Raw genomic sequence first — 26279 nt, forward strand, 5'->3', positions numbered from 1 at the left:
GGTTGGTTCCCGCCCGGTGCGCCTTGCACTCTGGGAGGAGGAGGTGGCATGTACTGTGTGTATCAGTCGGCGCCATCTTGTCTTCTCTTTGTGGACGGACGCTCCTTGTAGCAGCTACCTGTGTCCTGGTCCGCGCCTGACATCTGCGCTCCCCGCTCACCCCGACACTCGCCATGGGTCGGAAGAAGAAGAAGCAGCTGAAGCCTTGGTGCTGGTATCCTTCGCTCATTCGTCGCCATACGTGTAGACGGACAGTAAGCTCTATATTGTGGCTGGGCCCAACTGGGATCATTTATATGTGTGTGTGTGCGCGCGCGCGCCTGCCTATGTCTAATGTAATATGTGCGCACACGTGCAATCTGCTGTGTGTGCTGCATAGCGTGTGTGCGCGTATACTATACAGCAGCGTCTTGTGTTTAAGCGGTTATGCACCTCTCCAGTGCTGGGGCTCTCTGGCCTCGTTCATTAGCTGGTAGTGCGGCTTATAGTTGTAGTAAATGGCAGTATGACTTATCTGATGTTTTCTCTATCTACGCACATGCGGTTTTTTGTTTTTGTTTTTTTTGGTCATGGCCTATGGTAATATAATGCACAAGTATAGAAATAGCAGTTTTCATTATAGTTTTTTTTAAATTAGTGCGTGTGGCTGTAAAGAAAGTGTGTTGTGTTGAGTAATGTTCTCCGAACTAGTTGTCCAGAATTAGAGGAACAAGATATAGGGGTCTATTTATCAAACAGTGAAAAGTGTGTAGAAGTTGCCCATAGCAACAAATTAGCTTTGAAGTAGCATTTATCAAGTACAGTCTATAAAATAATAGGTAGGAGCTGACTGGTTGCTACGGGCAACTTGTCCACACTTTTAACTGCTTGATAAATAGACCCCTATGTGTTCTTTAGAATCCAAACAATAGATGTTACTGTTTCTGCTTTGTATAGTCTTTAACTGCTTACCAGGTATTGCAACAGAGACTTTGACGATGAGAAGATTCTTATCCAACACCAGAAGGCCAAACATTTTAAGTGTCACATCTGCCACAAGAAACTGTACACTGGCCCAGGTCTTGCTATCCATTGTATGCAGGTAATTTGTTGGGAGCTGTAAATTGAAGTGGCAATTGTTACTCTATCTTGGACACCACCTAATGATCTCTCTGTAGGTACATAAAGAGACTATTGATGCTGTACCAAATGCCATCCCTGGCAGGACAGACATTGAACTTGAAATTTATGGCATGGAAGGAATCCCTGAGAAAGATATGGATGAAAGGAGGAGACTATTGGATCAGAAGACACAAGGTACTTGTGGTTAAAGCCTGTTGAAAGCCTGTACTTGTATAGTCTTTTATTTTCTGAATACTCTTCACATGACCTGTGATCTTCCCCAGTAGATGGACAAAAGAAGAAACAGGATGATTCAGATTATGACGACGATGATGATTCAGGGCCATCAACTTCATTTCCACCACAAATGCAGCCTCAGCAGGGGTACATGCCTGCAATGGGTCAGCCAGGTCTCCATAGTTTAGCAGGCACTCCAGGCATGCCCCCAGGTAATTCAAGGAGGTGCCCTTTATATGTGTCGCATCATTGTGTTCCCTATGCCCTCCTGCATGTATAAAATGTGATGGGTAAAGTGAGTCTTTCACTTCTTACAAATTGCAGCTTGCACTGTTTACATAACTGAATATGTACACTGCCTCCCTCTTCTCTGTTCAACAAGTCCACCTTGATGTTGCCCACATTCAGTCCCTCTACCAATCAGGTCTTTCTCATTCACATCATATTTCTCACTTTATTACTCAAACCTACTTATCAGTGACTTACTAAACTCCTGCCTTGACCCCTTTTATACCCCTTTTACACCGACCTGAAAATCCCGGGTTGAGGCACGTGAATGCTCATCAACCCTGGATTTTTGTCGGTGTAAATGGATCCACCCGGGCCCAGGGACCTGGGGATCCAGCTCAGGTAGTTTGCAGGGTTGACCACGGGTCGTTCCCGAGTCACCCTGCAGTGTAAACGGCGCAATCCGGGTCACAATGTCCCGGATCATGCCGTCTGATTGGCCTGCATCAGTGGCGCTTGGAGATGACATCTCCAAGCGTCCACTGTAACCAGCGCTGGCCCGAGCAGCGCACCCCACCTGCCCTAACTGCCTCTGGACCACTGCGGAGTGAGGTGGGAGGGGAAGAAGCGCAGCTCACCTGTCCCGGAACAGCCGGCTCCGGTGTGAATGATGCAGGTTGGCGCTGCAGTGTAAAAGGGATCTGTCCTGGATCTGATCCGGGTTAGAAACGTGTTCCAAATCCCGGTATAAAAGGGGTATTAGTTGTACACTTCCTTGCCCACCTTATTTTCCTTCTCCTGCCACTCCACCTCTGTCCCTTCTTCCAGCTGCTTCATTTCATACCTGTTCCACTCAGAAACAAGTTTTAAACTTTTTATTTTTTTTCCCTCTGACCTGAAAAGTCTTTAACAGTGCTGCTCCCTACATTTCCAGCTTCATTCCCAAACATGCCCTCCCATCTTTTTCACTCTGCCAGTGACTGCTGCCCATCCTCCAGGATTTCTCTTGTGCTACTGTTAACTTCTGAAATGCTTCACATGCTCTGTCATGGATTCTACTTTTCAGCCTTAAAAAGTAACCTTAAAACTCCTTTAATCAAGTTTTACCATCACTCCTAATTGTGCAGCCTCTACAATTCCCAACTCTCTGCATCCACTCATAGCCTCTCTAGAATTAAAGCTGCTATGAGCAGGGTTCTCTCTGCTTTTGTGGTATATATGTAATATGTGGGTTATGTAATAATGTATATGTAAGATTGCAAACTTGTCTATAACTGTACTTGTGCTGTTTTACTGTATGTCCTGTCCTAGTGGTTATATTTATTGCATTGTGTATAGTTGGGAAAAAAAATAAAATCTAATTTTCTTTTTCCAGGAATACCACCGTTAATGCCATCTGTTCCCCCATTGATGCCTGGAATTCCCCCAATTATGCCAGGAATGCCCCATGGGTTAGTATGGGATAGGGCATTATTTCTGTATGTAATCGAATATAATTTAATACTACTTTTAATTGGAGTTTTCCCATTATTTTGGAGACCGAACAAATAGCCATTTCCCTGGTGGTGCTTATTTAAACTTCCTAGATAGCACATTGTGAACTAAAATGGTAATTTAGCATCTTGATATGTCAGGTTTGTTTGGAGATACCAATGTAGCATTACAGCCCTTGTGCAACTTCTCTGCACCCACCCTCCATGCGGTAGAATATTTTATGCAAACAAATAGAAAATTGACACACTGCCTCACACTGGTCGTTAAATGTGTTTTTAATTTGTATTGTTTAGGATGCTACCAATGGGTGGTATGATGCACCACCACCATCATCACCACCACCACGGGCCTGGGATGCCCCCAATGATGGCTGGTTTGCCTCCAGGTATGTTACAACACAATTATGTTTAAAATGTTAGAGGTAATATGTACAGCCACTCTGGGGTCTATTCAATTAACTCTTCCGTCCGAGTAAGTGTGACCATAGGCGAGAGGAGGTACCTCCATTGCTGGCGTTTCCATTGCAACAACAATTTGCCCCCCTTGCGGCTAATTGAATTGTCCCCTATATATTTTGTTTATTAACCTTTATACAGCACCAACATATTGTGCACTTTTTCTAAAAAAAATTATTCACGTCAGAAGCCAATTAACCTACCAATATGTTTTTGGGCTATATGACAAATCCAGCGCACCCAGAGGAAGCCTATGCAAATATGAGGAGCATTTAGTGCTGCCCACAAAATACAACTTTTAAGCTGTTGGCTGGAATCCTTATTGCTGCTGTCCAGAATGCCATACATTATCATAACTCTGCTTTTCCTTTTCTCTGCAGGTGTCCCTCCACCTGTTGGCCCTCGTCCTGGTATCCCATCTATGACACAAGCTCAGCCCATCTCGGCAGCAGGTGTGGGTAGACTTACAACTCCCAGTACTACTGCCCCCGCCATGCAGTCTGTACCCAAACCACTTTTCCCTAGTGCTGGACAGGTAAGCGTCACCCTGTTAGAAAAGAAGTGCTCTTTGTTGCTTGCTCTCTGTGCTTTGGTTTGTTGGTTTCTAGTAAAGGCCAATATAATCATCCAAGCAATACCTCAAAATCCATTGGCCAACCTGTGGATGTCTGATTCTCATAATACATAGACAAAATAGTTGTACAAAAAAAAAACCATGTTTAAATATGTAGTGTATATATTTTAAGCAGCTGTATGACTTTAAAATACCTGTTATTTCAAACATGTATAACTTGTACCCTCTAATATCACCACCTAGGCACAGATGGAAATTTTGTGGTCAAACCACACCACTGTCTCACACGTTTGATTGTTTATTTTTGTTTTTAATATTCACTTTTTCAATTGTGTTCATAGAGTAGCATTGTGTGTCTTTGGTCTGTCACCTATAGTATATCTGATTTTAAAGACGTGTGCTCGGTGTGAGTGACTGTAGATTCTTGTAGTTTGCTCTGTGATTTTTTTGTAGTTCTATCCTCACTTACCTTGTGTGTCAGATGTGTGTAGACCTGGCCTGTACCTTGTCTGCTGTGTAAGATGTGGTGTAGAGACCAGGCCTGTCACTTGAAGTCTCTTCACTGCTTCCTCTCTTTGTGCTGCAGATGGGATCACAAGTCACAAGTTCAACTCCATCGTCCTCCAATTCAGAGACCCTCTCTGCACCTGCTAAAGCTCTGTTTCCTAGTGCTGCACAAGTATGCAGGAAATTGCAGTATTTAGTATTTGCTTAATAGATGAACCCTTTGGACCCCCTCTCGTAAATGTTATGAAGTAATCAGAATGTAGAAGTTCATTAAAATAAAGGAAAATATTTGTCTTCTAACTGGTGGTCTAAAGGGTTAGTGCATGCAATCACAATGCGTTCAATGAGCAGATATTGGCTTAATGCATGGATGTGTGTGCAGCCCATACTCCATTAAATGAAAACACTACAACATGAATACATGATGATCTTTACATTGGAGAAGCCCCTGGCTTTTTTAATAGGTCAACAATTGGGGGTTGAATCACATTTTAATTTTATGGGACACGTAGGAATAAAGTTCAAAAATGAACACCGTGAATTCTCCACATTTTCCATGCATTTTGTGCTACCAGGCCAAATTGTTTGGGGTTCTCTGCATGCATAAAATTGATACATTTCAGTCAGTGTGGAATGATGGCTTTGTTATAGCTCCTGGTGAAATAATGAAGAATAGAGCCCAGTAGGTGACTGCACTCTGGCATCCCAGGCTTCGTATTGGGTTCATCCTAGGTCCCCTTCAGCTAAATGACCCAGACACAACGTCGAGAGAGGATGGAACTGCGGTTCCATGCCCTGACCCTACTGTTGATACAAAATAACATGGCTATCTGGCCACCAATAATAGAAATTTATACCCTCATGGACTCTCTTCGCTCACCACAGGTTACTTTTCCCACTCTGTGTCTATGTGGATAGTAACTGATGGCGTCGGGGTCCTATAGCTGAAGGGGATCTACCTGCAAGCCTTAGCATTGTACTTGAGCTTGTGTTGCAGTCAGTGATGTTGCTGCTTATAATTCTAGGAGTGTAGGCCAGCACACCCTGGTTATATATGCCTATAAAGTAAAGGCCTTTTGTGTTTGCTGTGCTCTGGCTTTGCTCTGTACTTTGCGTTTCATTGTAGTGTATGCATGCTCTTCACATGGTGAATATTTGCTGATTTTATGTCCCAGGTTCCAGCAGCAGTGGCGGGCCCTGTGGGAACAGACTTCAAACCCTTGAACAGTGCACCTATTACTACGTCTGAACCTCCTAAACCAACATTTCCCGCTTACACCCAATCGACCATGTCAACCACTAGCACCACTAATAGCACTGCTGCTAAATCAGCTGCTTCCATAACAAGTAAGCCTGCCACCCTGACTACTACTAGTGCCACTAGTAAGTTGATCCACCCAGATGAGGATATATCACTGGTAAGTCCCAAGCTCTTCCTTATCTCTTGTCTGCTAATCTGCTTGTCCCTAGGATCGCACATCAGATTACTATGTTAAGTGTTTGATATGAAAGTGATTCTATTGCTGTATTGACACTTGTAAATATATGAAACCTTGAAGGTTTTTTCTTTTTTTTCTTATGTTCCCTTGTTTCTGTGCTCTACCTAGGAAGAGAAACGTGCCCAACACCCAAAATACCAGCGTAACATGCCGCGTCCAGGCCAGGGACCTATGAGCAGTTTGGGTAATTCAGCTGTTGGTCAGTTAGGTGCTATGATGGCATCACAGTCAGGAATCCCGCCCCAGCAAGCTGGTATAAGGCATCCAATGCCTCCTCATGGTAAGTGTTTAGTAAACCATTGTGCCACACTAATCCCTGACAGTTTTAGGTGATGGAACAGGATGTCTGTTTTAACCTCTTATGTGCTGGCAAGTTTATTTTATAGAAGGGCATTTTTATGCAAATAAGAGGGTAGCAATTTTTTTTATTTTTTCCTCTCCATAAAAGGACACTATGTTTAAAAACTTGTACAGCAATCTGTCTTCAAGTATATATTGGACAATGAAAGCCATTTGTTACACCACCAGAGATGGAAGCCATCTTTAAAAAATTTCTTACATAGTAGGCATAGTATAGTAGCCACTGTCTAAGTGATTGTCAATATTGTATTGGTTGTGCTCTGCATGTGACAAGTGCATTTGCTATTAACAGCATCTCAGCTAACTTCTGAAATTGTCTATTTCCCCCGCAGGTCAGTTTGGGAGCCCACACCAAGGTATGCCTGGCTTTCACCCCGGTGCAATGCCTCCCTTTGGACAAGGACCCCCAATGGTTCCACCTTACCAAGGTGGTCCGCCTCGACCTCTGATGGGAATGCGACCTCCTGTAATGTCACAAGGTGGCCGCTACTGACCATGCCGCACTATTAATAGGTTTGGAGATTAAACCCTTTTTCATCTTGTGCTGTGTGTATATAGCCAAGCTCCATCTCTCCTTGCATACCAGGACCTGTTGGACATTTGTTTTACATTGGGGGAGGGGTATTTTTATTTCCAGGGGTGGGGGGGATCAGAGGGGAGTGGGAGGTCAGGGACACAAGACCCTGACATTTTCCTGATGTTGCAATTTATACTGTATGGCTTCTTTTCCATCTAGGTTTTTAGAAGTGGCGTATAGTAAATATGGTTCGTTTAATTGTGAAGGCGCCAAATACCACCCAAAAGGCAAGTTCTGTAATATTACTTTGCTCTTTGTAAGGTGAGGCCTTCACAGCTCTTCTGGGGCTGTTGGACTTCTGGTCCCCAACTTTGGTTGGTGAGGGCAGTAACTGTTTATTGTATCTAGATTTGTCTTTGACTGACCTCCATGTATTGTTCACTTGCACATTATGTAATAAAATGAGAGAAACTCTTCTGACTTATTAATTGCCAGTTGTGGAGCAGCAGAGGTTTGTACAATTGCATGTCACACAGCGTTTTCCTTCATAATGGTTCGCCACCAATAGATGCCTTTTCTTACATATAACGTAATATGCCAGCTGCATGATGCGTACTTCATTTCTCTTCTGTAGCTAGACCTGTTCTGAAACACTACTACATTTAAAGATTTCCAAGTTCTTCCCTTCATGCTGCAACCTCTGGTTTCTAAGTCTGGCCAGAGATCCTAGTGGCAGCATCCATGTTTGTACAGGTCTAGCTACTTTTTGGTGATTGCAACAATAGCAGTAATTCATGTACCAGAATATTGGTGGTTGGGTCCAATGACTTGAGTGTGTAAGCTTGAAAAGTTTGCATGTATTTCACTTCCAGTTACTTGAAACATTTTCTAAATGTAGCCTTTCTTCTCCCTATAGCACTGCCCTAGCACAGGCTGAGGCTGTCTCAGTGTTGCCCTGTTCAGTCTGAGGCAAGTGGCATTTATTTTATTCAGGGGCCCTCACAGCTTTAGCTGTTGGATATATATGTCCCCAAACTTGCAGCAAGTTTGGTGAAGGCCCCTAACATTTTCTTTAATGTAGGGCTACTGTTAGTTAACTATTGTCTTACATTGTTTTAGAACTTCTTGCTGCACAAATTACTATTCACTGCCGCCTCAGTATTCTGCAAAAAGAAAGTGTAAATCAATTGGTGGTTGCCAGAGTTTCGATGTGAAGGTTCATGAACACTGAGAAACCATGTACATTCTGCTTATGACATTACTAATGCAACAACCACTTCGTAAGACCATTGATCTAAAAAATTGTCCAGGTACACCCAATTATGCCTTACTATTGGTAGTAATCCAGGTTTATTATAAATTTGTACATGCAATAGGTGCCTCGTGCGATATATTCAAAACACAACAATATGAAGAAATGTTATTAAAATTATGCCAAATTCACTGTACCAAAAATGATGACTTAACTGAATCAGAATACTTGTGGGGGTACACACTGCAGTGGCCAACCTTCCCACCAACCGAGCGACCAATTTGGCAAACAATAGACACTTGCCAATTCCCCGGTCGATATGTCTGGGCAAACGCCACAATCGAGCGGGCATTTAAATTTGCCTAGCCGGCTGTGATTGTCGCTGGTTCCTGCGCCAATCATAACGAGTAGGTTGCCTGTAGACACAGGCAGATGTTTATCTTTCAGATACATTGCCTCTGCTGTGCTGCACAGCCGACGAGATCGTTTTGAACAACATTGTTCAGATGTATCGTGTACATTGGAGACAATGCACTGAACAATATATCGTGCTGTGTATCCAGCATTAGGGACAGCATGTCATCCCAGATTCTCCAGAAATGATATTCAATGCTCAGAAGTAAAAATCAGAAAAACATCATAGCACACCTCACATAATATATTTAATATAATCCATGCAAATTCAAAACTTACAATGAATAAAATACAAAAGGCTTATCTGCCAAAGCACCGGCTGTTGGACATCTAGATATGTTGCCACCAGTCCAAACCACCTTTTTATATTGCATTGTAACAAATGCATGAAAACCAAGTGTGTTACCAGCCAGTACTCATCATGTATCTCTCCTTCGCTCCAATATGTCCTATCTGCCTCTGAAACATAATTTCAAAAAAAACCTGTTCAACTCCTGGCCAGGGTTGAAGCTTTCATTGGAGCACTTACCCCTATTCTGCTACATTGAATGCTTGCAAACCTATCAGGTTGCAGTTCAATGGTTTGTGGATTCATAATTACAGGAGTATTGTACATCCATAGCCTTGACATTTGAGCCCAATTTGTATGTGCACTAGACAGAATAGGCAGTGTCATCAGGAGATATTACTTTGTTGCTTGGAGCTCTTGGTTACAGCTTAATGAACAATTAGTGTTAGCAATCTAACAATTTATGCTTCAATATGCCTGTTTTAATATTGTGTATGGTTTAAACTTATTGGGCTCAATTCAACGCGAATTGAATAGCGTCGGGAAGGAGCTCTCGGAGCTATTCAATTCAAAGTGCTGTTAAGCCCAACTGAAGGATTTCTTCTTGCACCCCTCCTGGGGTGTGAGCAGAAATTCAACAAAACTACGGGCGTGATGCTGTTTTCTGCCCTTATTGCGGTGGAAGCGGCATCGTGGCAGGTGCTTAAGTCGGAGAATGCCGGTTCTCGCAACTATGTTTAAGGCTCGAACAGGCATTCTCCGACATAACAGCGCACTGAATTGAATATTCCTGGGAGCTCCTTCCCAGCGCTATTCAATTTGCATTGAATTGAGCCCATTGAGTAGCAAATGTTTTACTAGAACTAACTACACATTCCTTTACTTGTATTGACTAAACAATGTATAAAGATATTACACTTGACTGATAAGATGCACACAACCACACATTTATATTTTGGATTGTTCTGTATTCAAATTTCACTCCAACAGATGGCAGTTTTGTGTAAGTGATGTGAAATGTTGTAATCAACAGAAATATGCCTGATGCTGCTTACATAAACTCTTGTTTACCAGCAATATGGTACATATATTTACAGTAAGCTGTGCAATACACACACTGCACAGACTGGGATATTTAAAAAAAAAAAAAAAAAAGTCTCTAGAAATGTCATGGTTCTATGTTTTTATATAGTATACTGTGTATAAATTCTCTCAAAATAACACTCCCAATTTCCAGGGAATGTCCTGACTGTCACTCCCTCCTTCCTCTGTAAAGGCGCATACACATTTAGCTATTTGCTCCACGTTAACGACATTGAGCCTATACACTGAACAATATCGTTCAGTGACGTCACCGGCAGCATCCCTGAACATGCACAACCTGCATGTTCAAGCGATTAAAGATATTAACTATCCGCGGGAGTGCACGTAGTTAACTATATCTTGCATATACACTGGCCGGTATTGTGCACAATATGGTTCACAATATCTGCCAGTGTGTACGCGACTTAAGTCCCCCCTCCTCACACTGCTTTTTACTTCTTGACCAAGTGGCACACAGTGGGAGGGGCTGTTCTTACGATCACACAGCATGTTGGGTCTGTCGGTGAAGTCAGTGAGTCATACGAGATGGCTGGGTACACACCTGAACGATCTATAGTGCATCCACGGGTGTGTACACCAGATATGTCTGAACGTCATCGATCAAAGACATATCATTGGCCGTGCTGTAGGGCAGATGAGATTTCTAACAGATAATGGACTGAAGAGATGGAGTGTGAATTACATGGGAGGGTAATACAGCAAAATAAGTTACATTTTAGTTATGGCTAGTTTCAAATATTTACTTTCAGACTGATGTTGTGTAATGCCGTTTTTTGGTAGTTGCAATGCATGTGAGATGTGAACTTGCCCTCAGTAAAAAAAGTTATTTAACATTTTGGAAGATATTAATTGGGCGACTAACATGTAAACCTGGCTTGCGCAATTTGGAAGCCACCCAAAATATTTAGTGCCCAATGCTTAGTTATCTGCCACTTTGCCTTTTTAAGCCTCTTGTCCTATTAATCTACCTTGATGTGGAAATGTGACAAAAAGATGTGCCCTCATGCACCTAGCCTCCGTACGCCATTCGGCAAAATACACTTGGCACGTGTGAGGTTCGCCCAGTGGTGTATCGTATTGTACTCCCAAAATCGCTTCACGAGACTGCACTGGTTAATTTGATATGTGATATGTGACACTTGTATATCTGCGTGCGACTGATTCTGAATTTGTACAACATAAGTTTGCGTGACAAAAAAAAAAAAAGCCCCTGCATCGCAGCATTTTGTATACAGATTCTCACACTCTTGCACACAGATATACAAGTGTCACATTAAATTCAGTGCAGTCTTGTGAAGCTGTTCTGTCGTATTGCGACTACAACTCCTTTTCTGCCGAAAAACGCTCTGAGCAACTTGATTCAGTATTAAAATTCAACACTTCTATGAAGAGTTCCCCATGTTTTGTGCATGGTTTTGCAATTTATCTAAGTGCATGTGGTTTTCTGGTTCTCTTTTCTCACAGCTTTTGCAGATTTGCACTTTTAGCTTGGCAGTCCTTGTTGGGACTACCATTGAAAGGGTATAGTGTCCCTGAATATGTTCGATGTTGAGGATTGAATATCCCTGTACTGTGAGCAGGATTGGCAGAAACTGAGATTACTGACTGCTAGCAGAAGAAAATGGGTGGTTTATGAAAGATTCATGAGCTTGCAGAACTGTTTTTTTTAAAACGCTGCAAAGGAGGGGTGCTGTTTATGCACCTAAGCAGAAGCTGAGGTATTAAACAGTTCAACCCTTCATGATGCTTGTTTGTAGCAGCACCCCCAAATATTAACATTTAGGATTGTCCCTCTAGCCATTAATGAATGTAAAGTAGCTCAAGACATCCAAATATGATCGATAGGTTTGTGTTTCAAATTATGATCAAAACCTGGATGCTGCTGTCATTGTGTTCAAATTTCTGCTTTGCTGGTCTATGTGCTGTTCACTCTAGCTCAAGATTTGGGAGGTGGGTGGAAGAAGAAAGTAGGTATGGGCGCTGGACAACTTTTGACACTGCCTTTATTTGGGAAATGTCTTTTGTATAGAACTGGATACGATCATTAGCAAGCCCATGGTAAAAAAAAAAAAGTTCCTCTTATTTTCTATATAAAGGTTAAAGGGAGCTATCATATTTTGCATATGGTAATACATAGATGTAATCAGCAGTCAGGATGCTGACATTTTGGAGGTAAGTATTAGAAGGGTGGGGGAGGTTAGGCTTTTGGATGGGAGGGTTATAACTCTTACAAAAATCTGTCAGGATTCTGACTGTCGGGATGCCGCTATCACTCTTCTGTGCGTCTGGATTGTGTGTACCCAACCTGCATCAACATCAAGTCAAATATGTTTTACCCAGAGTATGGTCTTTCTAGGGCTACTGTTCTATTCCTGTTAGCAGAAGTAGTTATTTCTGGAATATAAAATAATCTTGTTGCTTAGACTTACTAGTAATGTTTCTTATGAAAAAAAAAAAAACTGTCTGAGAGCCATAAGTCTTGTGGAAGATGGTCTTTCCAGGCTGTACAGTTTACATGGTCCCATTCAAGGGCATTCCTTTTCAAGTTTCTGTAGAAATGGAGCAAGTCACCATCACTTACCCAGCTAATTCATCTGACTGTCCAAGGATGCGTTGGTAATTCCTCTGGTTGAGGCTTGATAATCTCAGCAAGGGCCATCTCTGCCAGAAGTGACTGTACAATTGGGATGATGGATGTTGATCTTTGATGTTTAAAAACTGGACCATCGTGATGACAGATGCCAGCCTTCAGGGCTTGGGGAGGTCACTTGCATTTGCCGGTGTTGGTAGCTTTACTAACTGTGGGAAACAAAGCTTCCTCTAATGGCGCTAGAATTAAGAGTGACTTTAACCCATTTGTCACTCTGGCTTTTCTCTGTGCCAAGTCTTTCACTTTTTGGGCTCGTCACATTCCAACAACAATATCAGTATTTTTTTTTTTTTTTTTAGCAGTTCCCGCACAAATACCTTGCTTCAGAAGACTTCGCCTTTTCAGAAAATTTTCTTTAGAACTCTGCAAAACCAAAGAATCTGTCCAAAATGGGCAACAGTTGGTTTTCTTTTGGGCTTGCTTTATCATTAATTCACCATTTGAAAACTGCAAATAGCAGGTTTTCAGAATAAAATGTGTACCCCTATCCATACATGGCTGTCCCATGTATGTATGTGTCAAGACCAGGCTTTAGTGTCTTCTGAGCTGCTGGAGCAGCTTCTAGAGGTTTTTTTTATTTTATTTTTTATTTTCAGTAGGGTTTGCATATGTGTTGTCTCTTCCTTCTTGATGTGGTTTTGGCCTTTTCTGATCTATTTTGATCAGTTCCTTTTATGGAGGACAGCCTTCAAGGCTACTATGTCTTTGTTTTGGAAGGGGCTCAATGATCACATTGTGGCTCCCTGAACTAGATCAACAAGAGCCAAATGAGCATCATTGCAAACTGCTTTTGTGAAAGAAGGCCCACCTTGTCATCCATCCATTTATACATTTACTAAGTTTTAGAAATGCATAGTTCTTATATCTAAAGATGCCAGTCTTTGGCAAAAAGCTGCGTGCAGTTCTGAGTGTATACTCTTGGGGGCAGCTTTGGAACATCTTCAAGGGATGCACTTAGATTTGTCCCCCATATGCACTGAAACTCCAGGGGCTATATTTACGACATGACTGCAGTTAATGCTTTTAGTCAACATCACAGTAGACGTCTCCATTTTTATACCAGTACAGGTTGTCTCTCATATCCAAATATTACGGAATAATTTTGCCATGACTGAGATAATGAAACTTTTGACCTTTGATGGTTCAATGTACACAAACTTTGTCTAAGGCACAAATTATTACATATATTGTGTAAAATGACCTTCAGGCTGTGTATAAGGTGTATATGAAACATAAATGAATTTGATTTCTGTACACAAACTTTACTTGAGGCACAAAATTATTGAAAATATTGTATAAAATGACCTGCAGACACTGTATAAGGTGTATATAACACATAAATGCATTATGTGTGTATATTGGGGTCCCATTCCCAAGATATCTCATTATCATATGCAAATATTCCAAAATACGGAATATTCCGTTATCCAAAATACCCCTGGTCCCAAGCATTTTGGATATGGGAGACTCAACCTGTAGTTGCAAGTTGGAATTTTTATTATCCTGTTCCTGACTACTTTGGTACTGTATTTGTCTCGTCTTATGAAAGGTTCTTAGAGACTTGGTTTTTGTCACTTGAGATTTCTATAGGTTTGATTTTCATGTCTGTCTGTAAATGGGATAAGCAAAGCAGCGAACATACAAAGGACAGCATCGATGTCACACATGACACTTGTATATCTTTCTATGGCGACATTTGGGTAAAAGTAACCAGTCTGTTTGTTGGGAAAGCACAGCAGAGGCACACAATATTACTGATGAAAACATTTTAAGTTTTGAAAAGAAAGGGATTTTCATTTATACAGAATGTTAATATAGAAATAGAAAATGCAGTCGCCTTTTATTTGTAGCTCTGCTAAAATATACCCCACACTTGACAGTGCATGTTAGATTTTTCAATGGGCTTCACTAGCCATGAACCCAATCTGTAGTTCCCCCACAGCCTTTATGTAATCTATACAGTGCTTTTTCAGACTTTGCCTTCTGCACTCTACAGTGATGCAACATAAATGCTTCTCTCATTTTTAATAATGATCATGGTTTACAAAGAGAAGCTGCATTACAATATATGAATCTGTTTAATTTTACACTTGGCAGACCAGCTGTGTGGAATGCTGTGATTTGATAAACAGAGGGGCAGACTCCTTATGGAGCATACACACTCAGATTTTTCAGATCTGAACGATAACTATTTTAAAAAATCGTTCATATCTGAAGGAAAATCTGACACATCCATCAGATCTGTCAGATGAACAATTTGAACGATGCGCGTTCCCGATGGTCAGATAACTATCTGACATCTGATGTGTTTGCAGTCAGACTTGGACGATTCCATTAATTTTAATGCAGTCAAAAATCATTCAAATCTTTGGTAAAATTGTTCAATCGTTCATCTGACAGATACAAATCTGACCAGTGTATGCTCCATTAGATTGAGAGGAGGTGCTTTTATTTCTTGTGTGTATGTTTTGCAGGTGGGTGCAGTGGGTCTTTGGATAGTGTGTAGGACACCAACTTGCACTACGCCTCAGTTAATGCCTCTTATTTCTGTCAATTTAGCTACTTACTGGTAGAGAAGAGTACGCACAGAACTGCCAGTACAGGTTAGTTGTAATCTGTAAGTACTCTGTGTTTGTAATTCTTTATTTCTAACTTGCACTTGATGTGTACCTGGGGGATAATGTCAAATGACTGAAGTCTATAAACCAGGGCACATTATAAAATTGCATATATGTATATAAAGTATGTTGTAATTTAAGATGGATCATTATAACTTTTAGATACTGCCACTGCTTTGCTAACGTGTGCATGTTACCTGTGCTTCAGTTGTCTTCTAGCATAATCTGTGCTGTGTGCCCGGCATTAAACTGTTTTTGTTTATGGATTAAATAAGAAAATATAAGTGGTAAATGTATTAAACCTTGGAAAGAGAGAGTATCAACCAATCATCTCCTTACTGCCGTTTTACAGGCTGTGATTAAAAATGACAGGAGCTGATTTGGTTCTTTATCTCTCTTCAATGCTTAATACATCTCCCCCCTCAGTCTTGAAGCCAACTTTATAGTTAACACTGTATAAAATTTGAATGCCAGCTCCCACCAGTTTTAGCAGCTCAGACTGACAGTTCTGTTTTATTGCAGGGTTTATGGCATGGAACCCTCACATGTTGGCTTTTATACATTTTAGTTGGGGTCCACTATTCATAGTAAAATTCAAAAAGTCCACAGCCACATGTTATATTACGGATTGTGTTACCAGCACCTCCAGAAACTTAGTTTTGATATTACATTGTACAGAGCTTGAAGCTGGCCTCACCCAGGCTGATCCTGTTGCTCATCTCTCAGGCTCCATTCCCAATTTAATTTGCACTCCCAATGCATGCAATTAGACGGATTAGTTCAATTGTCTCCTCTGGCTGACCCAATCGGATCAGTTCATTGGGCTTTTTCGTGCGATTGAAGCAATAGCTCCACACAGGTCATAATCCGATAGGCTTTAGATGAGCAAACATGGCAACCACACATGCTTCCATGTTATGCCAACTATCTAATATTGCAGTGTGCGTGGCCAACATTATAGATATGGTTGCTGTTACCAGAATCATTCATCCGTTTACTATCCATTCTGCTGTGCTTTACCTCCATTGCGTTGCAGGGCCGTGAGAAGCTTCAAAGAAAACATACAATTGGTTTATATAGTTGCACACATTGTTCACTAAATATTCTTCATTACTCAGATCGGTGACCCACTCATGGGATGTTAGTTTATCCCCTCTGGCTGCTCTATTCTCTTACTGTGTTTTGTGTGTGTGTGTTTTTAAGAGACATTTATACCCAAGGTGGACGACACCTTGACGTGTCCAGGTTAACTGACGGGTAAATGGTATTACTGTATGCTTGGTAAGTACCTTGGTTTATCAAATTCTTTTTTAATGGTCCACGCACAAGTTTCTTTTATTTATTTATTTTTTGGATACTTCCACAAAACCAATATGTTACCTCTGTGGGCGCACTTCAGTATATGCATTGTATCTTCAAATGGTCAGAATTGCTGTCTGAAGTTATTAATTAGTGACATGACTGTCCATCTTAGTTTGTCCCCTCCAGTAGGACTTCTCTTGCTGGAAACATCATTTATAAGCATGTGTTCCTGCACTATTATGGAGCTCTTTGAGTAATGAGTATATACAGGCTGCAATGTATTTTAATCTCCAGAACTCATTGTAGATGTTAACTGACAAATATTTGTCATTGTTAACTACTATAGAAAACTAGTGTTTCACAAAATTAATCATATTTAACACTCCTTTTTCATGCCTGAAAGCTTTTAGTTGGCCAGTGATTTTAGTTTTGACTCGGATGAAGCCTGAAGTGCTGGATATTCTGTCAGCTGATGACTTTTTCATTTAGCATCTCTGCAATGATATTCTCAGTTTGCCAGAAAACAAGAGTTAAAAAGTGCAAACATGGAAACTGTTAAAGAATGTCTGGCCTCTGTCTCTCTTCGCAGTACATAGGTGCATCATCTCAAAATTGTGCTAATGCCCTGTAGTTGTCACTCGCTAGTCAACAGCCTTTAACCCACTTCTCTATTAATAAAACTGCATTAATCAAACATTGATGTCCTTAACTTCAGCAAATTGTATTCATTTAACTACTTAATTAAAATCTAAAAAGTTTCAAAACTGTTATGTCTGCACTACAACCTTTTGATGCAAGCTAGGACAAGATTCTTATTTACCAATATGAGTCAGGAATGTTTATTGCAAAATGTGGTCCATTTACATCAAAGAAGAAAATATATACAGATACAGTGAACACATTGGGGTCGATCCAGTTAGCTGCGAGTTGCCATTGCAACAGCGTTAAAATGCCGACAATGGACCAGCATCCTTTGCGGCCCGCTTTGAGCCCGAATTCGGGGAATTTTGCTTGCAGCCCTATGGTGAATCCAGGCTGCCGTACAGGAAGGTCATTGCCGCGATGACTCGTACCGACGAGATCATTGCGGCTAATTGGATCAACCCCATTGTTTTACAGGAAATGGGCACCAAAAATAGAAATTGTTTGTCAGGTAACCATTTGGATACTGTAAGGGTCTTGGGCCAGAGTGCTGTACAGGTAACCTAGTCACTTGACATGATCTGACAACCTTCATGTAGGATAAAAAGCAAAAAACGGTTTAGTGATAACCTTAGTTATTACATGTTTATAACTGTACATGGCTGCTTAGCTCTCCTACTTTTTCATTGTCTGCTGTAAAACAATTAGCAGTTTGCCATCATTTTGATACCAGGGGTTAATATTATGTATATTTAACTTGTGTTTGCTGATGTGTACCAATGTCCACAGAGAACCTTCAACAAGCCTCCCCTGTGCATGTTTTAAAAATCCTTTCTAGTTTAGTTTTGGATTTGTTTTTTATTCCTATTAACACCATACACTAGTATCCATTGAATCTATCTGTACACATACAGCAGTTTGCTAACCTTTGCTAAAAGTGGCAGTGCTATAGTGGTGAAGTAAACACAATTGTTTCATCTTTATTCAGTAATTTATTTGCACGTTTAAAACATTTCATAGATATCTATGTAAAACAACCATTTATACGTGTATACTGTAAATATTACCCTAAACAGAGTCATTTACCAATAAAAAACCTTTTTGGGATTGTTCCTCATTCACAAATCAGTCCTATATTATGGAGAATAGATTCACATATAAAATTATTGACTGATTAACAGCATTTGCTATACTGTGTGTGCAAACCTTAAATGGGAGTATCGTCCATTTCTCACGGATTTCCTAATGTGGTTGGTTATACTTGTACTGTAATAGTAAAGTCAGGTTTCCCCGTCTATGCTTCGGCCTCTACTCCAATGTTACGGAGTGTCTTTCTCCCTCATTAAATGTAATCACTGCTCGTGTGTTGATATTAATATACAGGACGGCGGAGCCGGCTTGTGACCTGCCAAATAGGTCTCCGGTGAGCGATCACCGCTGTCTTACAGACGCCGTCCTGTCCGTGTTTGAGGGAAAATGGCGGAGCTGGCTTGTGACCCGCCAAATAGGGCTCCGGTGATGGCACTCATCGCTGTTCTCCAGACACAATCACCGGAGCCCTATTTGGCGGGTCACAAGCCAGCTCCGCCATTTACCCTCAAACACTGACAGGACGGCGTCTGTAAGACAGCGGTGAGTGCTCACCGGAGACCTATTTGGTGGGTCACAAGCCGTCTCTGCCGTCCTGTATATTAATATCGACACACGAGCAGTGATTACATTTAATGAGGGAGAAAGACACTCGGTAATATTGGAGTAGAGGCCAAAGAAAGCATAGACGGAGAAACCTGACTTTACTATTACAGCACAACCACATTAGGAAGTCTGTGAGAAATGGACGATTCTCCCATTTAAGGTTTGAACTCACAGTATATCAAATGCTGCTGTTTAATTAAATTTACAATTTAATGATTAGATCACAATCTCTATAATATAGGACTGATTTGTGAATGAGGATCAATCCCAAAAGGTTTTTTAGTGGTAAAATACTGTTTAGGGTAATATTTACAGTATACACGTGTAAAGGTTGTTTTGCATAGATATCTATGAATATATATATATATATTTTTTTTTTCTTTAATGTGCAAATTGCTGGATTAAAAAGAAATTGTGTTTTTACTTCACCACTATAGCGCTGTGTTTTCTTTCTTTTGTTGGTTTGGGGTTGGCTGCTCTTAGAGGTGAATTTAAGAGGGAAAATACCCCCACCCACCGACTGGGATATTTTTGTATTGTGAAAGTGGCAGTGACCATTATAAGCTGCTACGAATGAAGTTCACAACTTGCACAGTAACACTTAAAATACAATAAAGGGTTTTGTAAAGGAAATGCCCCATTATACAGATGTGTTTTCATACACCTAGCCTCAAAACCCCATGCGGTGCAAGGCAGCTGCCAGTTTCTGTGGGACTTGAACTGGGCCGAGTGTCTTTTTCATTTGAAAATGTATCAGTCACAAATGGATGCTACAAGCTGCTTTACATGATAGCACTGATTCATTTGATATGTGACACTTGTAGATCTGTTTGTGAAGGGGTTTGTACATGAAGCACAACTAAACTTGTCGTCACAAAAGAAGCTTTGGCTACTGTAACGTAGCACTTTGTATACAGATTCAGACTGGCACACAGATAAAAATCACTGGCGTCTCATGAAGTGGCTTGTCTCATCCGTATGCAACATATCGCCAGTAATTGAATACAGCCCTATAATTTATCGTTTATATTTGTAGAAAAAAATTGAGAACTCTTCTCCATCTGAGAGATGGAGAAAAAAAATTGCAATAGCCCTAATTTTGGCAAAAAATGTGGGGATTTCTTTAAGTACCCTATGGACAGCCGCCCTAATGATACCAACATTTTTTGTAAGTTGCGTACTTTGGTGAAAAACTATCGCTGAAATTTTTGCCAGGGGAGAAAAATACATTTTGGGAAAATGCGTTTAATGTATTGGGTCTGGTGTTAAGGATAAACCAAGTGTTTTAAACATCGCACGTGGCTAGCGCAGGTGTTTTTTTTTAAGCTGTTTTTTAAAAAATTCCTATGCCAGCCACGTGCGCTGTTTAAAACACTTGTTGAATCCTTACGTCACACTGATATACCAGACCCAATATGTTAAATGCATTTTTTTCGACCAAAATTTCAGCGGTCATTTTTCACCGAAGTATGCAACTTAATGTTTTGCCGTAAAGTTTCTTATCATTAGGGGAGGTCTGTCCAAAGGGTTCTGAAAGAAATCCCCCAAATTTTAGCCAAAATAGGGATTTTGCCTTCTTTTTTTTTTTTTCTCCTTCTGGCGGAGAAGTTTTCTCCATTTTAAGTGAAAATTGTCCAATTTCACCCTCCTGTAATTGAATCTTGCCCATAGCTGCATCTTTTTTGGAGAAAAAGATGCCTGGGGCAAGGCAAGTTCCACGAGACCTGCTATGATGAAAAAGGGCTGTTTAGTGTCACTGCAGCAATAGTGTATGAGGACACATCTATACCTAGAAACTTTTATAGAGAGGTTTTCAGCATATTGATGTAAGGGTCCCTTTTATAGAAAATAGGATCAGATCTTGATTAATACACCTTGGCCAGAATTCACAGATCAATTTCACATGTACCAAACTTTTCCAAACCGTACTCTTCCCCCCCCTAGTTCTGGTAGCACATCATTGATGAGACCATTGGTCTTTAATAAAAAGAAAACTTAGGGATGTAACCGTTGTTAGCAGTAACTTTTCCTTCTGGTCACAGAGCTGGCTGCCTCTCCTACAACTGCCTATTTTAAAGTAAAGCTGGCTACACATTCGAATGATGTGTTGCCTGCCAAAGCGATGGGACCCTACTTTGGCAAGTGCATCATACACACTTGCACGATGCGGTGTAGGATGTCATATTGCATTTGGCAGCATGGTATTATACATGATATCTTATTTGCCATGCAGCACGGCCAACCAGAAGATATCGTATGCAACCATGGGAGCGCGTAAATTTGGCATGCACACTTAATTGGTTCAGAAATTACAAATAGGGCCAAAATCATTTAAGTGTGTACCTAGCTTTAGAGGCACATCTGTGTGCTGTATGTGGTGCACATCCACAATAGAGTAAAAAAAAAAAAAAATTAAAGTCACTGCTGATAAAGGTGGGTGCAGAAACTTGGGGTACTCTTCAACAAATTTTTTTTTTAACTGGTTGTAGGTTTGCTTATGAGCTTAAGTTTTTTTTTTTTTTTTTTTTTTTAAGGCATGAGGACAGATTGTGCACCTGATTTGTAATTGATTGATTGAACTGGTTCTGTTCTGAACTATTGCAAGTCTTTTTAATCAAATCTGTAAAGTCTTTCTATGCTTAGGTGCAAGAAGTACAGAGAAAAGAACCAAACCAGCCATGCCATGCCTTTTGCGCCAGAAAACTGTCAGCATAAAAAGTCACAGAGAAATCCTGTATTTATCTCAGCGTTTTGGACTGTATAAATTTCAGATGTGAAGTATGAATGCTGAAAGACCCTGAGCTATTGTATCTCATTGACTGAAAACTACTGCTCCGCATCCAGACAGCATTATTCTCCAAGAACACAATATTAATATATATTTTTTTTAATTCCATCAGTGTTATTGGTCCTAGGTGCTCATTCATCAGCACCCATCTGTTTCTAAGATGCTGTATATTTATAAATCATTAGACGGTAAGAGTCCATATTTCCCTACAGGACCACATTATTGTGTCTCAGAGGTGGCATCACACTGGAGTTGTAATTGCTCAAATACATAAAGTTTGACCATTTGCTGGATCTCTGCTCATGTTCCTGTCCTCTTTGAGAAGCCTCTGAAACAGATACATAGGCAATCCTTACTCAAAGTAATCAAACTACAGATGGAAGTAACTACCTGTATCATAGCTTTCTAATGGTCTAAGTAAGGAAAGGAGTTAAACATGAGGGAAAATGGCCCTGCACCTGTGAGCTTACCATCTTTTGTTACTACAGTGAGGTGAGTGGGAGGGCAAAAAAAAAAAGGGGGTGGGATAGGATGAGAGCTAGTAGGCCTTGCTAAAGAAAATACCTCTTGAGAGCTCATTTTAATCTTTGTAAAAGGTCGTGAGTGCCTGTGGCGGGGAGTAGCGTGGATGAAATCCTGGAGGCAGCAGTGGGAAGAGGTTATTGACTGAGCAAAGTGGGATTATGGAGGGAAATTAGCATAGGGCACTGATTCCCAATCTCGGTCTTCAAGGCACACTGACTCCTAGTTTTAGGAATAGCCATACTTGAGCACAGGTGCCTTAACTTGAATCTAATTTATTATGATTTAACATCTGTGCTCAAGCATGGATAGCTGTGGCTGGGTCCCTGTCCTGCAACCAGCACCCCCCTGCTCCCCCCCCCCCCCCCCTTACACTTGGTAAGTGGCCGTGGCACTGAAGGTAAACACTGTACTGTGTAACCATATTTAAAATGTGTAGGTGCACATTTAAATATTTTAGCGGCGCTAGGCGCAGAGCACGTTAAAAAAAAAAAAAAAAAAAATGGTTCATCTGCCACTGCTCAGTTCATGTCCGGCAGCAGTGATTGGTTAACCCCCAGTGTGCTAGGGGGCCGCGGCTGTGATGTGTAACCTCTAAGGCACTGCAGGAGGTAGGAGCCACGGCAGCTGGGACGTGGTCTTGAATGCTGGGAGCATAGCTCACAGCACTCCACAGGGGGGCAAAGTTGCTGTAGCTGGGACAAGTGTCCCAGACTGCAGGGCTGAATAATACCCAGGGGGACAGGGCTAGCCGGCTCCCCGCATCCACTACACGAATTTAGCAGGTGATTGAATGATAACGACGTCGTTATCGTTCAGTCGTTAACGATCAACGATGCGCGCTCCCGCTGGACGTTTGATCGTCTCATCAGTCGACTGAACATGCAGGTCAATTTCACTTGATCTATTAAAGATAGTTTGCAAATCGTTCACACTGAAAGATAAAATTTCAAGGGAAAATTGTTAAGAGATTGGACAGTGAGTAGATCGTCTAGTGGATGTGCCCCTTAAGTCCCGGTGCAACTGGGGGCTGGGAGCTTGGTGTACCAGCACCCCAATGTATAGAGGCTGCCTGCTGGAGGACGGAAAGAGTTGGCTCCCTGAAGCTCCAGCACTTAGGGATAGCAGTATGGAGCACTCGCAGCCAAAGTCCTGAGGCTGTGGTGCTCAGGAGCTTTAACCCCTGGTGCTCCAGGGGGAGGGTAAAGCTGCTGCAGCCAGGGCATGGTCCCAGGCTGCAGAGCTGAGAGCCCTATGCTGGGGACTGGGAGCAAGGCTCCCAGTGTGCCAGCACTGCAGGGCTGGGGGTAGTAAAGTCCAGCGCTGGACACAGAGTATGTTACAATGTTAAATGTGTGTGTGTGTATATATATATATATATCATGATGTATTTTAAATGCAATTTACAGGAAAATTGCACAAACCTTTGTTTCCCTTGAAGTCCCAGGGCTCTGTGTGGGCTTCTGGATCCTTCAGCCCACTTCCAGGGAAACCGGATTCCCTCCTATGCAGCCTCATGCCTGAAAGTGATATGAGGAGGTGCATAGGAAGCTGGTCAATGCAACCTGCTAAATGTTTTCAGGGAGCTCCAAAGAGCCTCCATTCCGTGGCCAGGAAAGTACCTCGGGACTTTAGTTGCCCACCTCTGGGGCTCAGATTCAGGCAGAGGTGGCAGGCGCCGGGAACTACGTTTTTGGAGGGAAAATTTCCCCCAACCCTAGTCGAGCTGACTCCTGCGTGGCAACTAAAATACCAGGTGGGCTCAGGCACAGGGGATTGACCACTCTACCACTGTCCATATTAGACAATGTTAAAGGTGAGCATGCCTAGGGACATGCACTTAAAGTGATTAGTTACAAACCACAGGGTGGACTTATTCCCTGTGGTAATGTGTATTGGAGTGGCATAAAAGAAGGGCATGTGAGCCCTGTCTGGGTGTATCTTTTGAACATCAAGACTGCTGTAACATCTGTCTGCTGTACCCCCTTGAAGCGGAGGTGAAGGATCTTTTTCAAGACTATTGAGCAATAAACATCTTTGGCTCTACGACTGCATCTGAATCCTGCGACCAACAGAATTAAGCAAAATGCTATTCCGTTCTCTGGCTGTTCTGGATTGAACCAAGTGTCTCTAAATAGCAAGCCCTCTGCCAGCTACCGTGCAGAGCTTGGGCCATCGTGAGGCATCAGCTGACACCAATCAGGAGGTGCAGCTGCAACTCGTCAACACATATGCAGCAGAAGCGGTTCCAGGTAACGGGGGTGGCCGCCTGGATGTATGTAAAAAGCTGTTCCAAACGCCGATGGTAGAGTTTGGTGGTGGCAGCATCGTTACATGCCTGTGGCGCAGTGGGCGGGGTCAGTAACAGGCGGTAATCGGGAATCCCTAATACCCCAAGATCCAGTGGGGATCAAACGCAATCTGTGATCGGGTGTTGAGGGCATCCGGTCACAATATCTTTAAAATCTGTATGGTCAGTGTGCCTTGAGGACTGGAGTTGGGAAACACTGGCAAAGAGATTTAGGGGATAGGGCAGGGTTCCCAACCACGGTCCTCAAGGCACACTAACAGTCCAGGTTTTAAGGCTAACCATAGCTGGGCACAGGTGACTTAAATAGTACCTCAGTTATTTTGATTTAACCATCTGTGCTTAAGCATGGATATCACTAAAACCAGAACTGTTAGTGTTCCTTGAGGACCGTGGTTGGGAATCACTGGGATAGGGTGTAGGGGGAGGAGAGACAGTATGGTGATTGGTGGAGACAGGAGATAGATGCAGAGCGGATGGAGAGAAACATGAGCCGAGCAGCAACATTAAAAATCTTTTGAAAAGAGGTGGGAGTTGGGAAGGATTCAAAAGAGTATATTGTAACAATTTAGTTGAGTCGACCAGTGTGTGGATGAAGGTCCTGGTTTCTTCCAGCGTGAACAGTGTCTGATCATGGAGATCTTACAAAGGTGGAAGTGGAAAGGAGAGAGTATGAATAGGGTTTGAAGGAGTGGGCGGAGTTGAGTACAATTTCTAGACAATGACCTTGCAGAAGAGATAATATTATCAACTAGCTGGGATACCCAGCATTGCCTGGGTCAAAGACTGGACCCTGAAGTGCACCTGCAGCCTTCATTATTTATTTATTTTTTACATTGTCCTCGCCTATAACCTGGATAACTATGCAAAATAGGAGTAAATGACAGTGCAGACAGGCATAATCTCATACTGTTCGATCAATGGAATGGGGTACATCAGGTGCAGACTGACTTAAAGAACAGAAATCGGCACAGCTTCTAAAATCACTTGAGTGTCAGAAATCACTGTAGAACAGGATGCGAGTCAGCTGCAGAGGGATATGCTATTGCAGCTGCTAACATGTTAGCAGCTGCGATAGCTGCAGGAGGGGTTCACGCCTCCTGTCTGCATTATTGGTCCGAGCTGCATCCAAGGAAATGGCATCGGCTCATCTGCGTTCCTATGGGCTGGCTAAATGACCTATGGGGTAACGCAAGCCGGAGATGAGTAAAGAGGCCAGTAAATCTGTCACTCTCTCCAAAGGCCATTGTCGTCCCCTCTCCGTTCAGAAACAGCAGCAGACTGTTAATTACTGATACCGCCTGCTGCTGGACTGTGCGGAATCGCAGATCCGTACTGCACATGCGCAGTATGGGTCAGGTGCAGGTTCCTGATAATTTGGAATCTGCATGATCCCTGCCACAGCATCCACAGCTGAATCACTCCATGAAATCTCTTTGCAGATCAACATTGAAGATCAGGTCTAGCAGGGCTGCCATCGGGGGGGGGGGGGGAATGCTGGGACTGGAGTCCCATTCCTGGATCGAAAGGGGCCCGCCTGCAGTGGCACTGTGTGGCTGAGATCAATCTCCCCTGCTGTTTGTAGTCTCCATATGCTAAGCTTTGCTAGGACCAAAGATTGTGGATTGATTATGCTGTCTGCCAAAGTCTAAATCTTCATAAATCAGTGCGCAACCACTCATGCAGCAGGTCAAACATGGTTTCTATAGTAGTTATCCCAACC

At 42.0% G+C, this 26279-nt stretch overlaps 1 protein-coding gene across 11 annotated transcripts; it reads left to right on the forward strand.

Annotated features, from left to right (window-relative positions):
* Window positions 1-35: 35 nt before the first annotated feature.
* On the forward strand, window positions 36-22019 carry ZNF207 (zinc finger protein 207). Of its 11 annotated transcripts, XR_015877818.1 has the most exons (15): window positions 37-214; window positions 955-1081; window positions 1158-1296; window positions 1386-1550; window positions 2942-3017; window positions 3354-3445; window positions 3896-4050; window positions 4676-4768; window positions 5772-6014; window positions 6204-6375; window positions 6788-6968; window positions 7192-7259; window positions 7889-7941; window positions 15241-15284; window positions 21567-22019. XR_015877818.1 is itself a non-coding variant. In XM_088468577.1 (12 exons), exons 1-11 carry the CDS (start codon window positions 174-176, stop codon window positions 6946-6948), a joined length of 1464 nt encoding a protein of 487 aa, XP_088324703.1. In that variant the 5' UTR covers window positions 37-173; the 3' UTR covers window positions 6949-6968; window positions 21582-22019. The 11 variants fall into 11 exon arrangements, 5 of the variants coding, with proteins under 5 accessions (XP_088324704.1, XP_088324703.1, XP_088324702.1 ...); XR_015877815.1 differs by having other exon boundaries at window positions 6788-7259; window positions 15241-15298; XR_015877817.1 differs by having other exon boundaries at window positions 6788-7259; window positions 15241-15298; window positions 21582-22019.
* Window positions 22020-26279: the final 4260 nt, after the last annotated feature.

This window comes from Taudactylus pleione, unplaced genomic scaffold (genome assembly GCF_031769625.1).
Source record: "Taudactylus pleione unplaced genomic scaffold, aTauple2 ptg000012l, whole genome shotgun sequence".
Lineage (NCBI taxonomy): Eukaryota > Metazoa > Chordata > Amphibia > Anura > Myobatrachidae > Taudactylus > Taudactylus pleione.

What these genes read in the sequence shown, in the direction of transcription:
- ZNF207 (XM_088468577.1), top strand. Translation starts at nt 174, where the DNA reads ATGGGTCGGAAGAAGAAGAAGCAGCTGAAGCCTTGGTGCTG. An exon ending in TTTTCCCTAGTGCTGGACAG is followed by an intron (nt 4,051 to 4,675) that starts GTAAGCGTCACC and finishes TTTGTGCTGCAG; the next exon opens with ATGGGATCACAAGTCACAAG. An exon ending in TGTTTCCTAGTGCTGCACAA is followed by an intron (nt 4,769 to 5,771) that starts GTATGCAGGAAA and finishes TTTATGTCCCAG; the next exon opens with GTTCCAGCAGCAGTGGCGGG.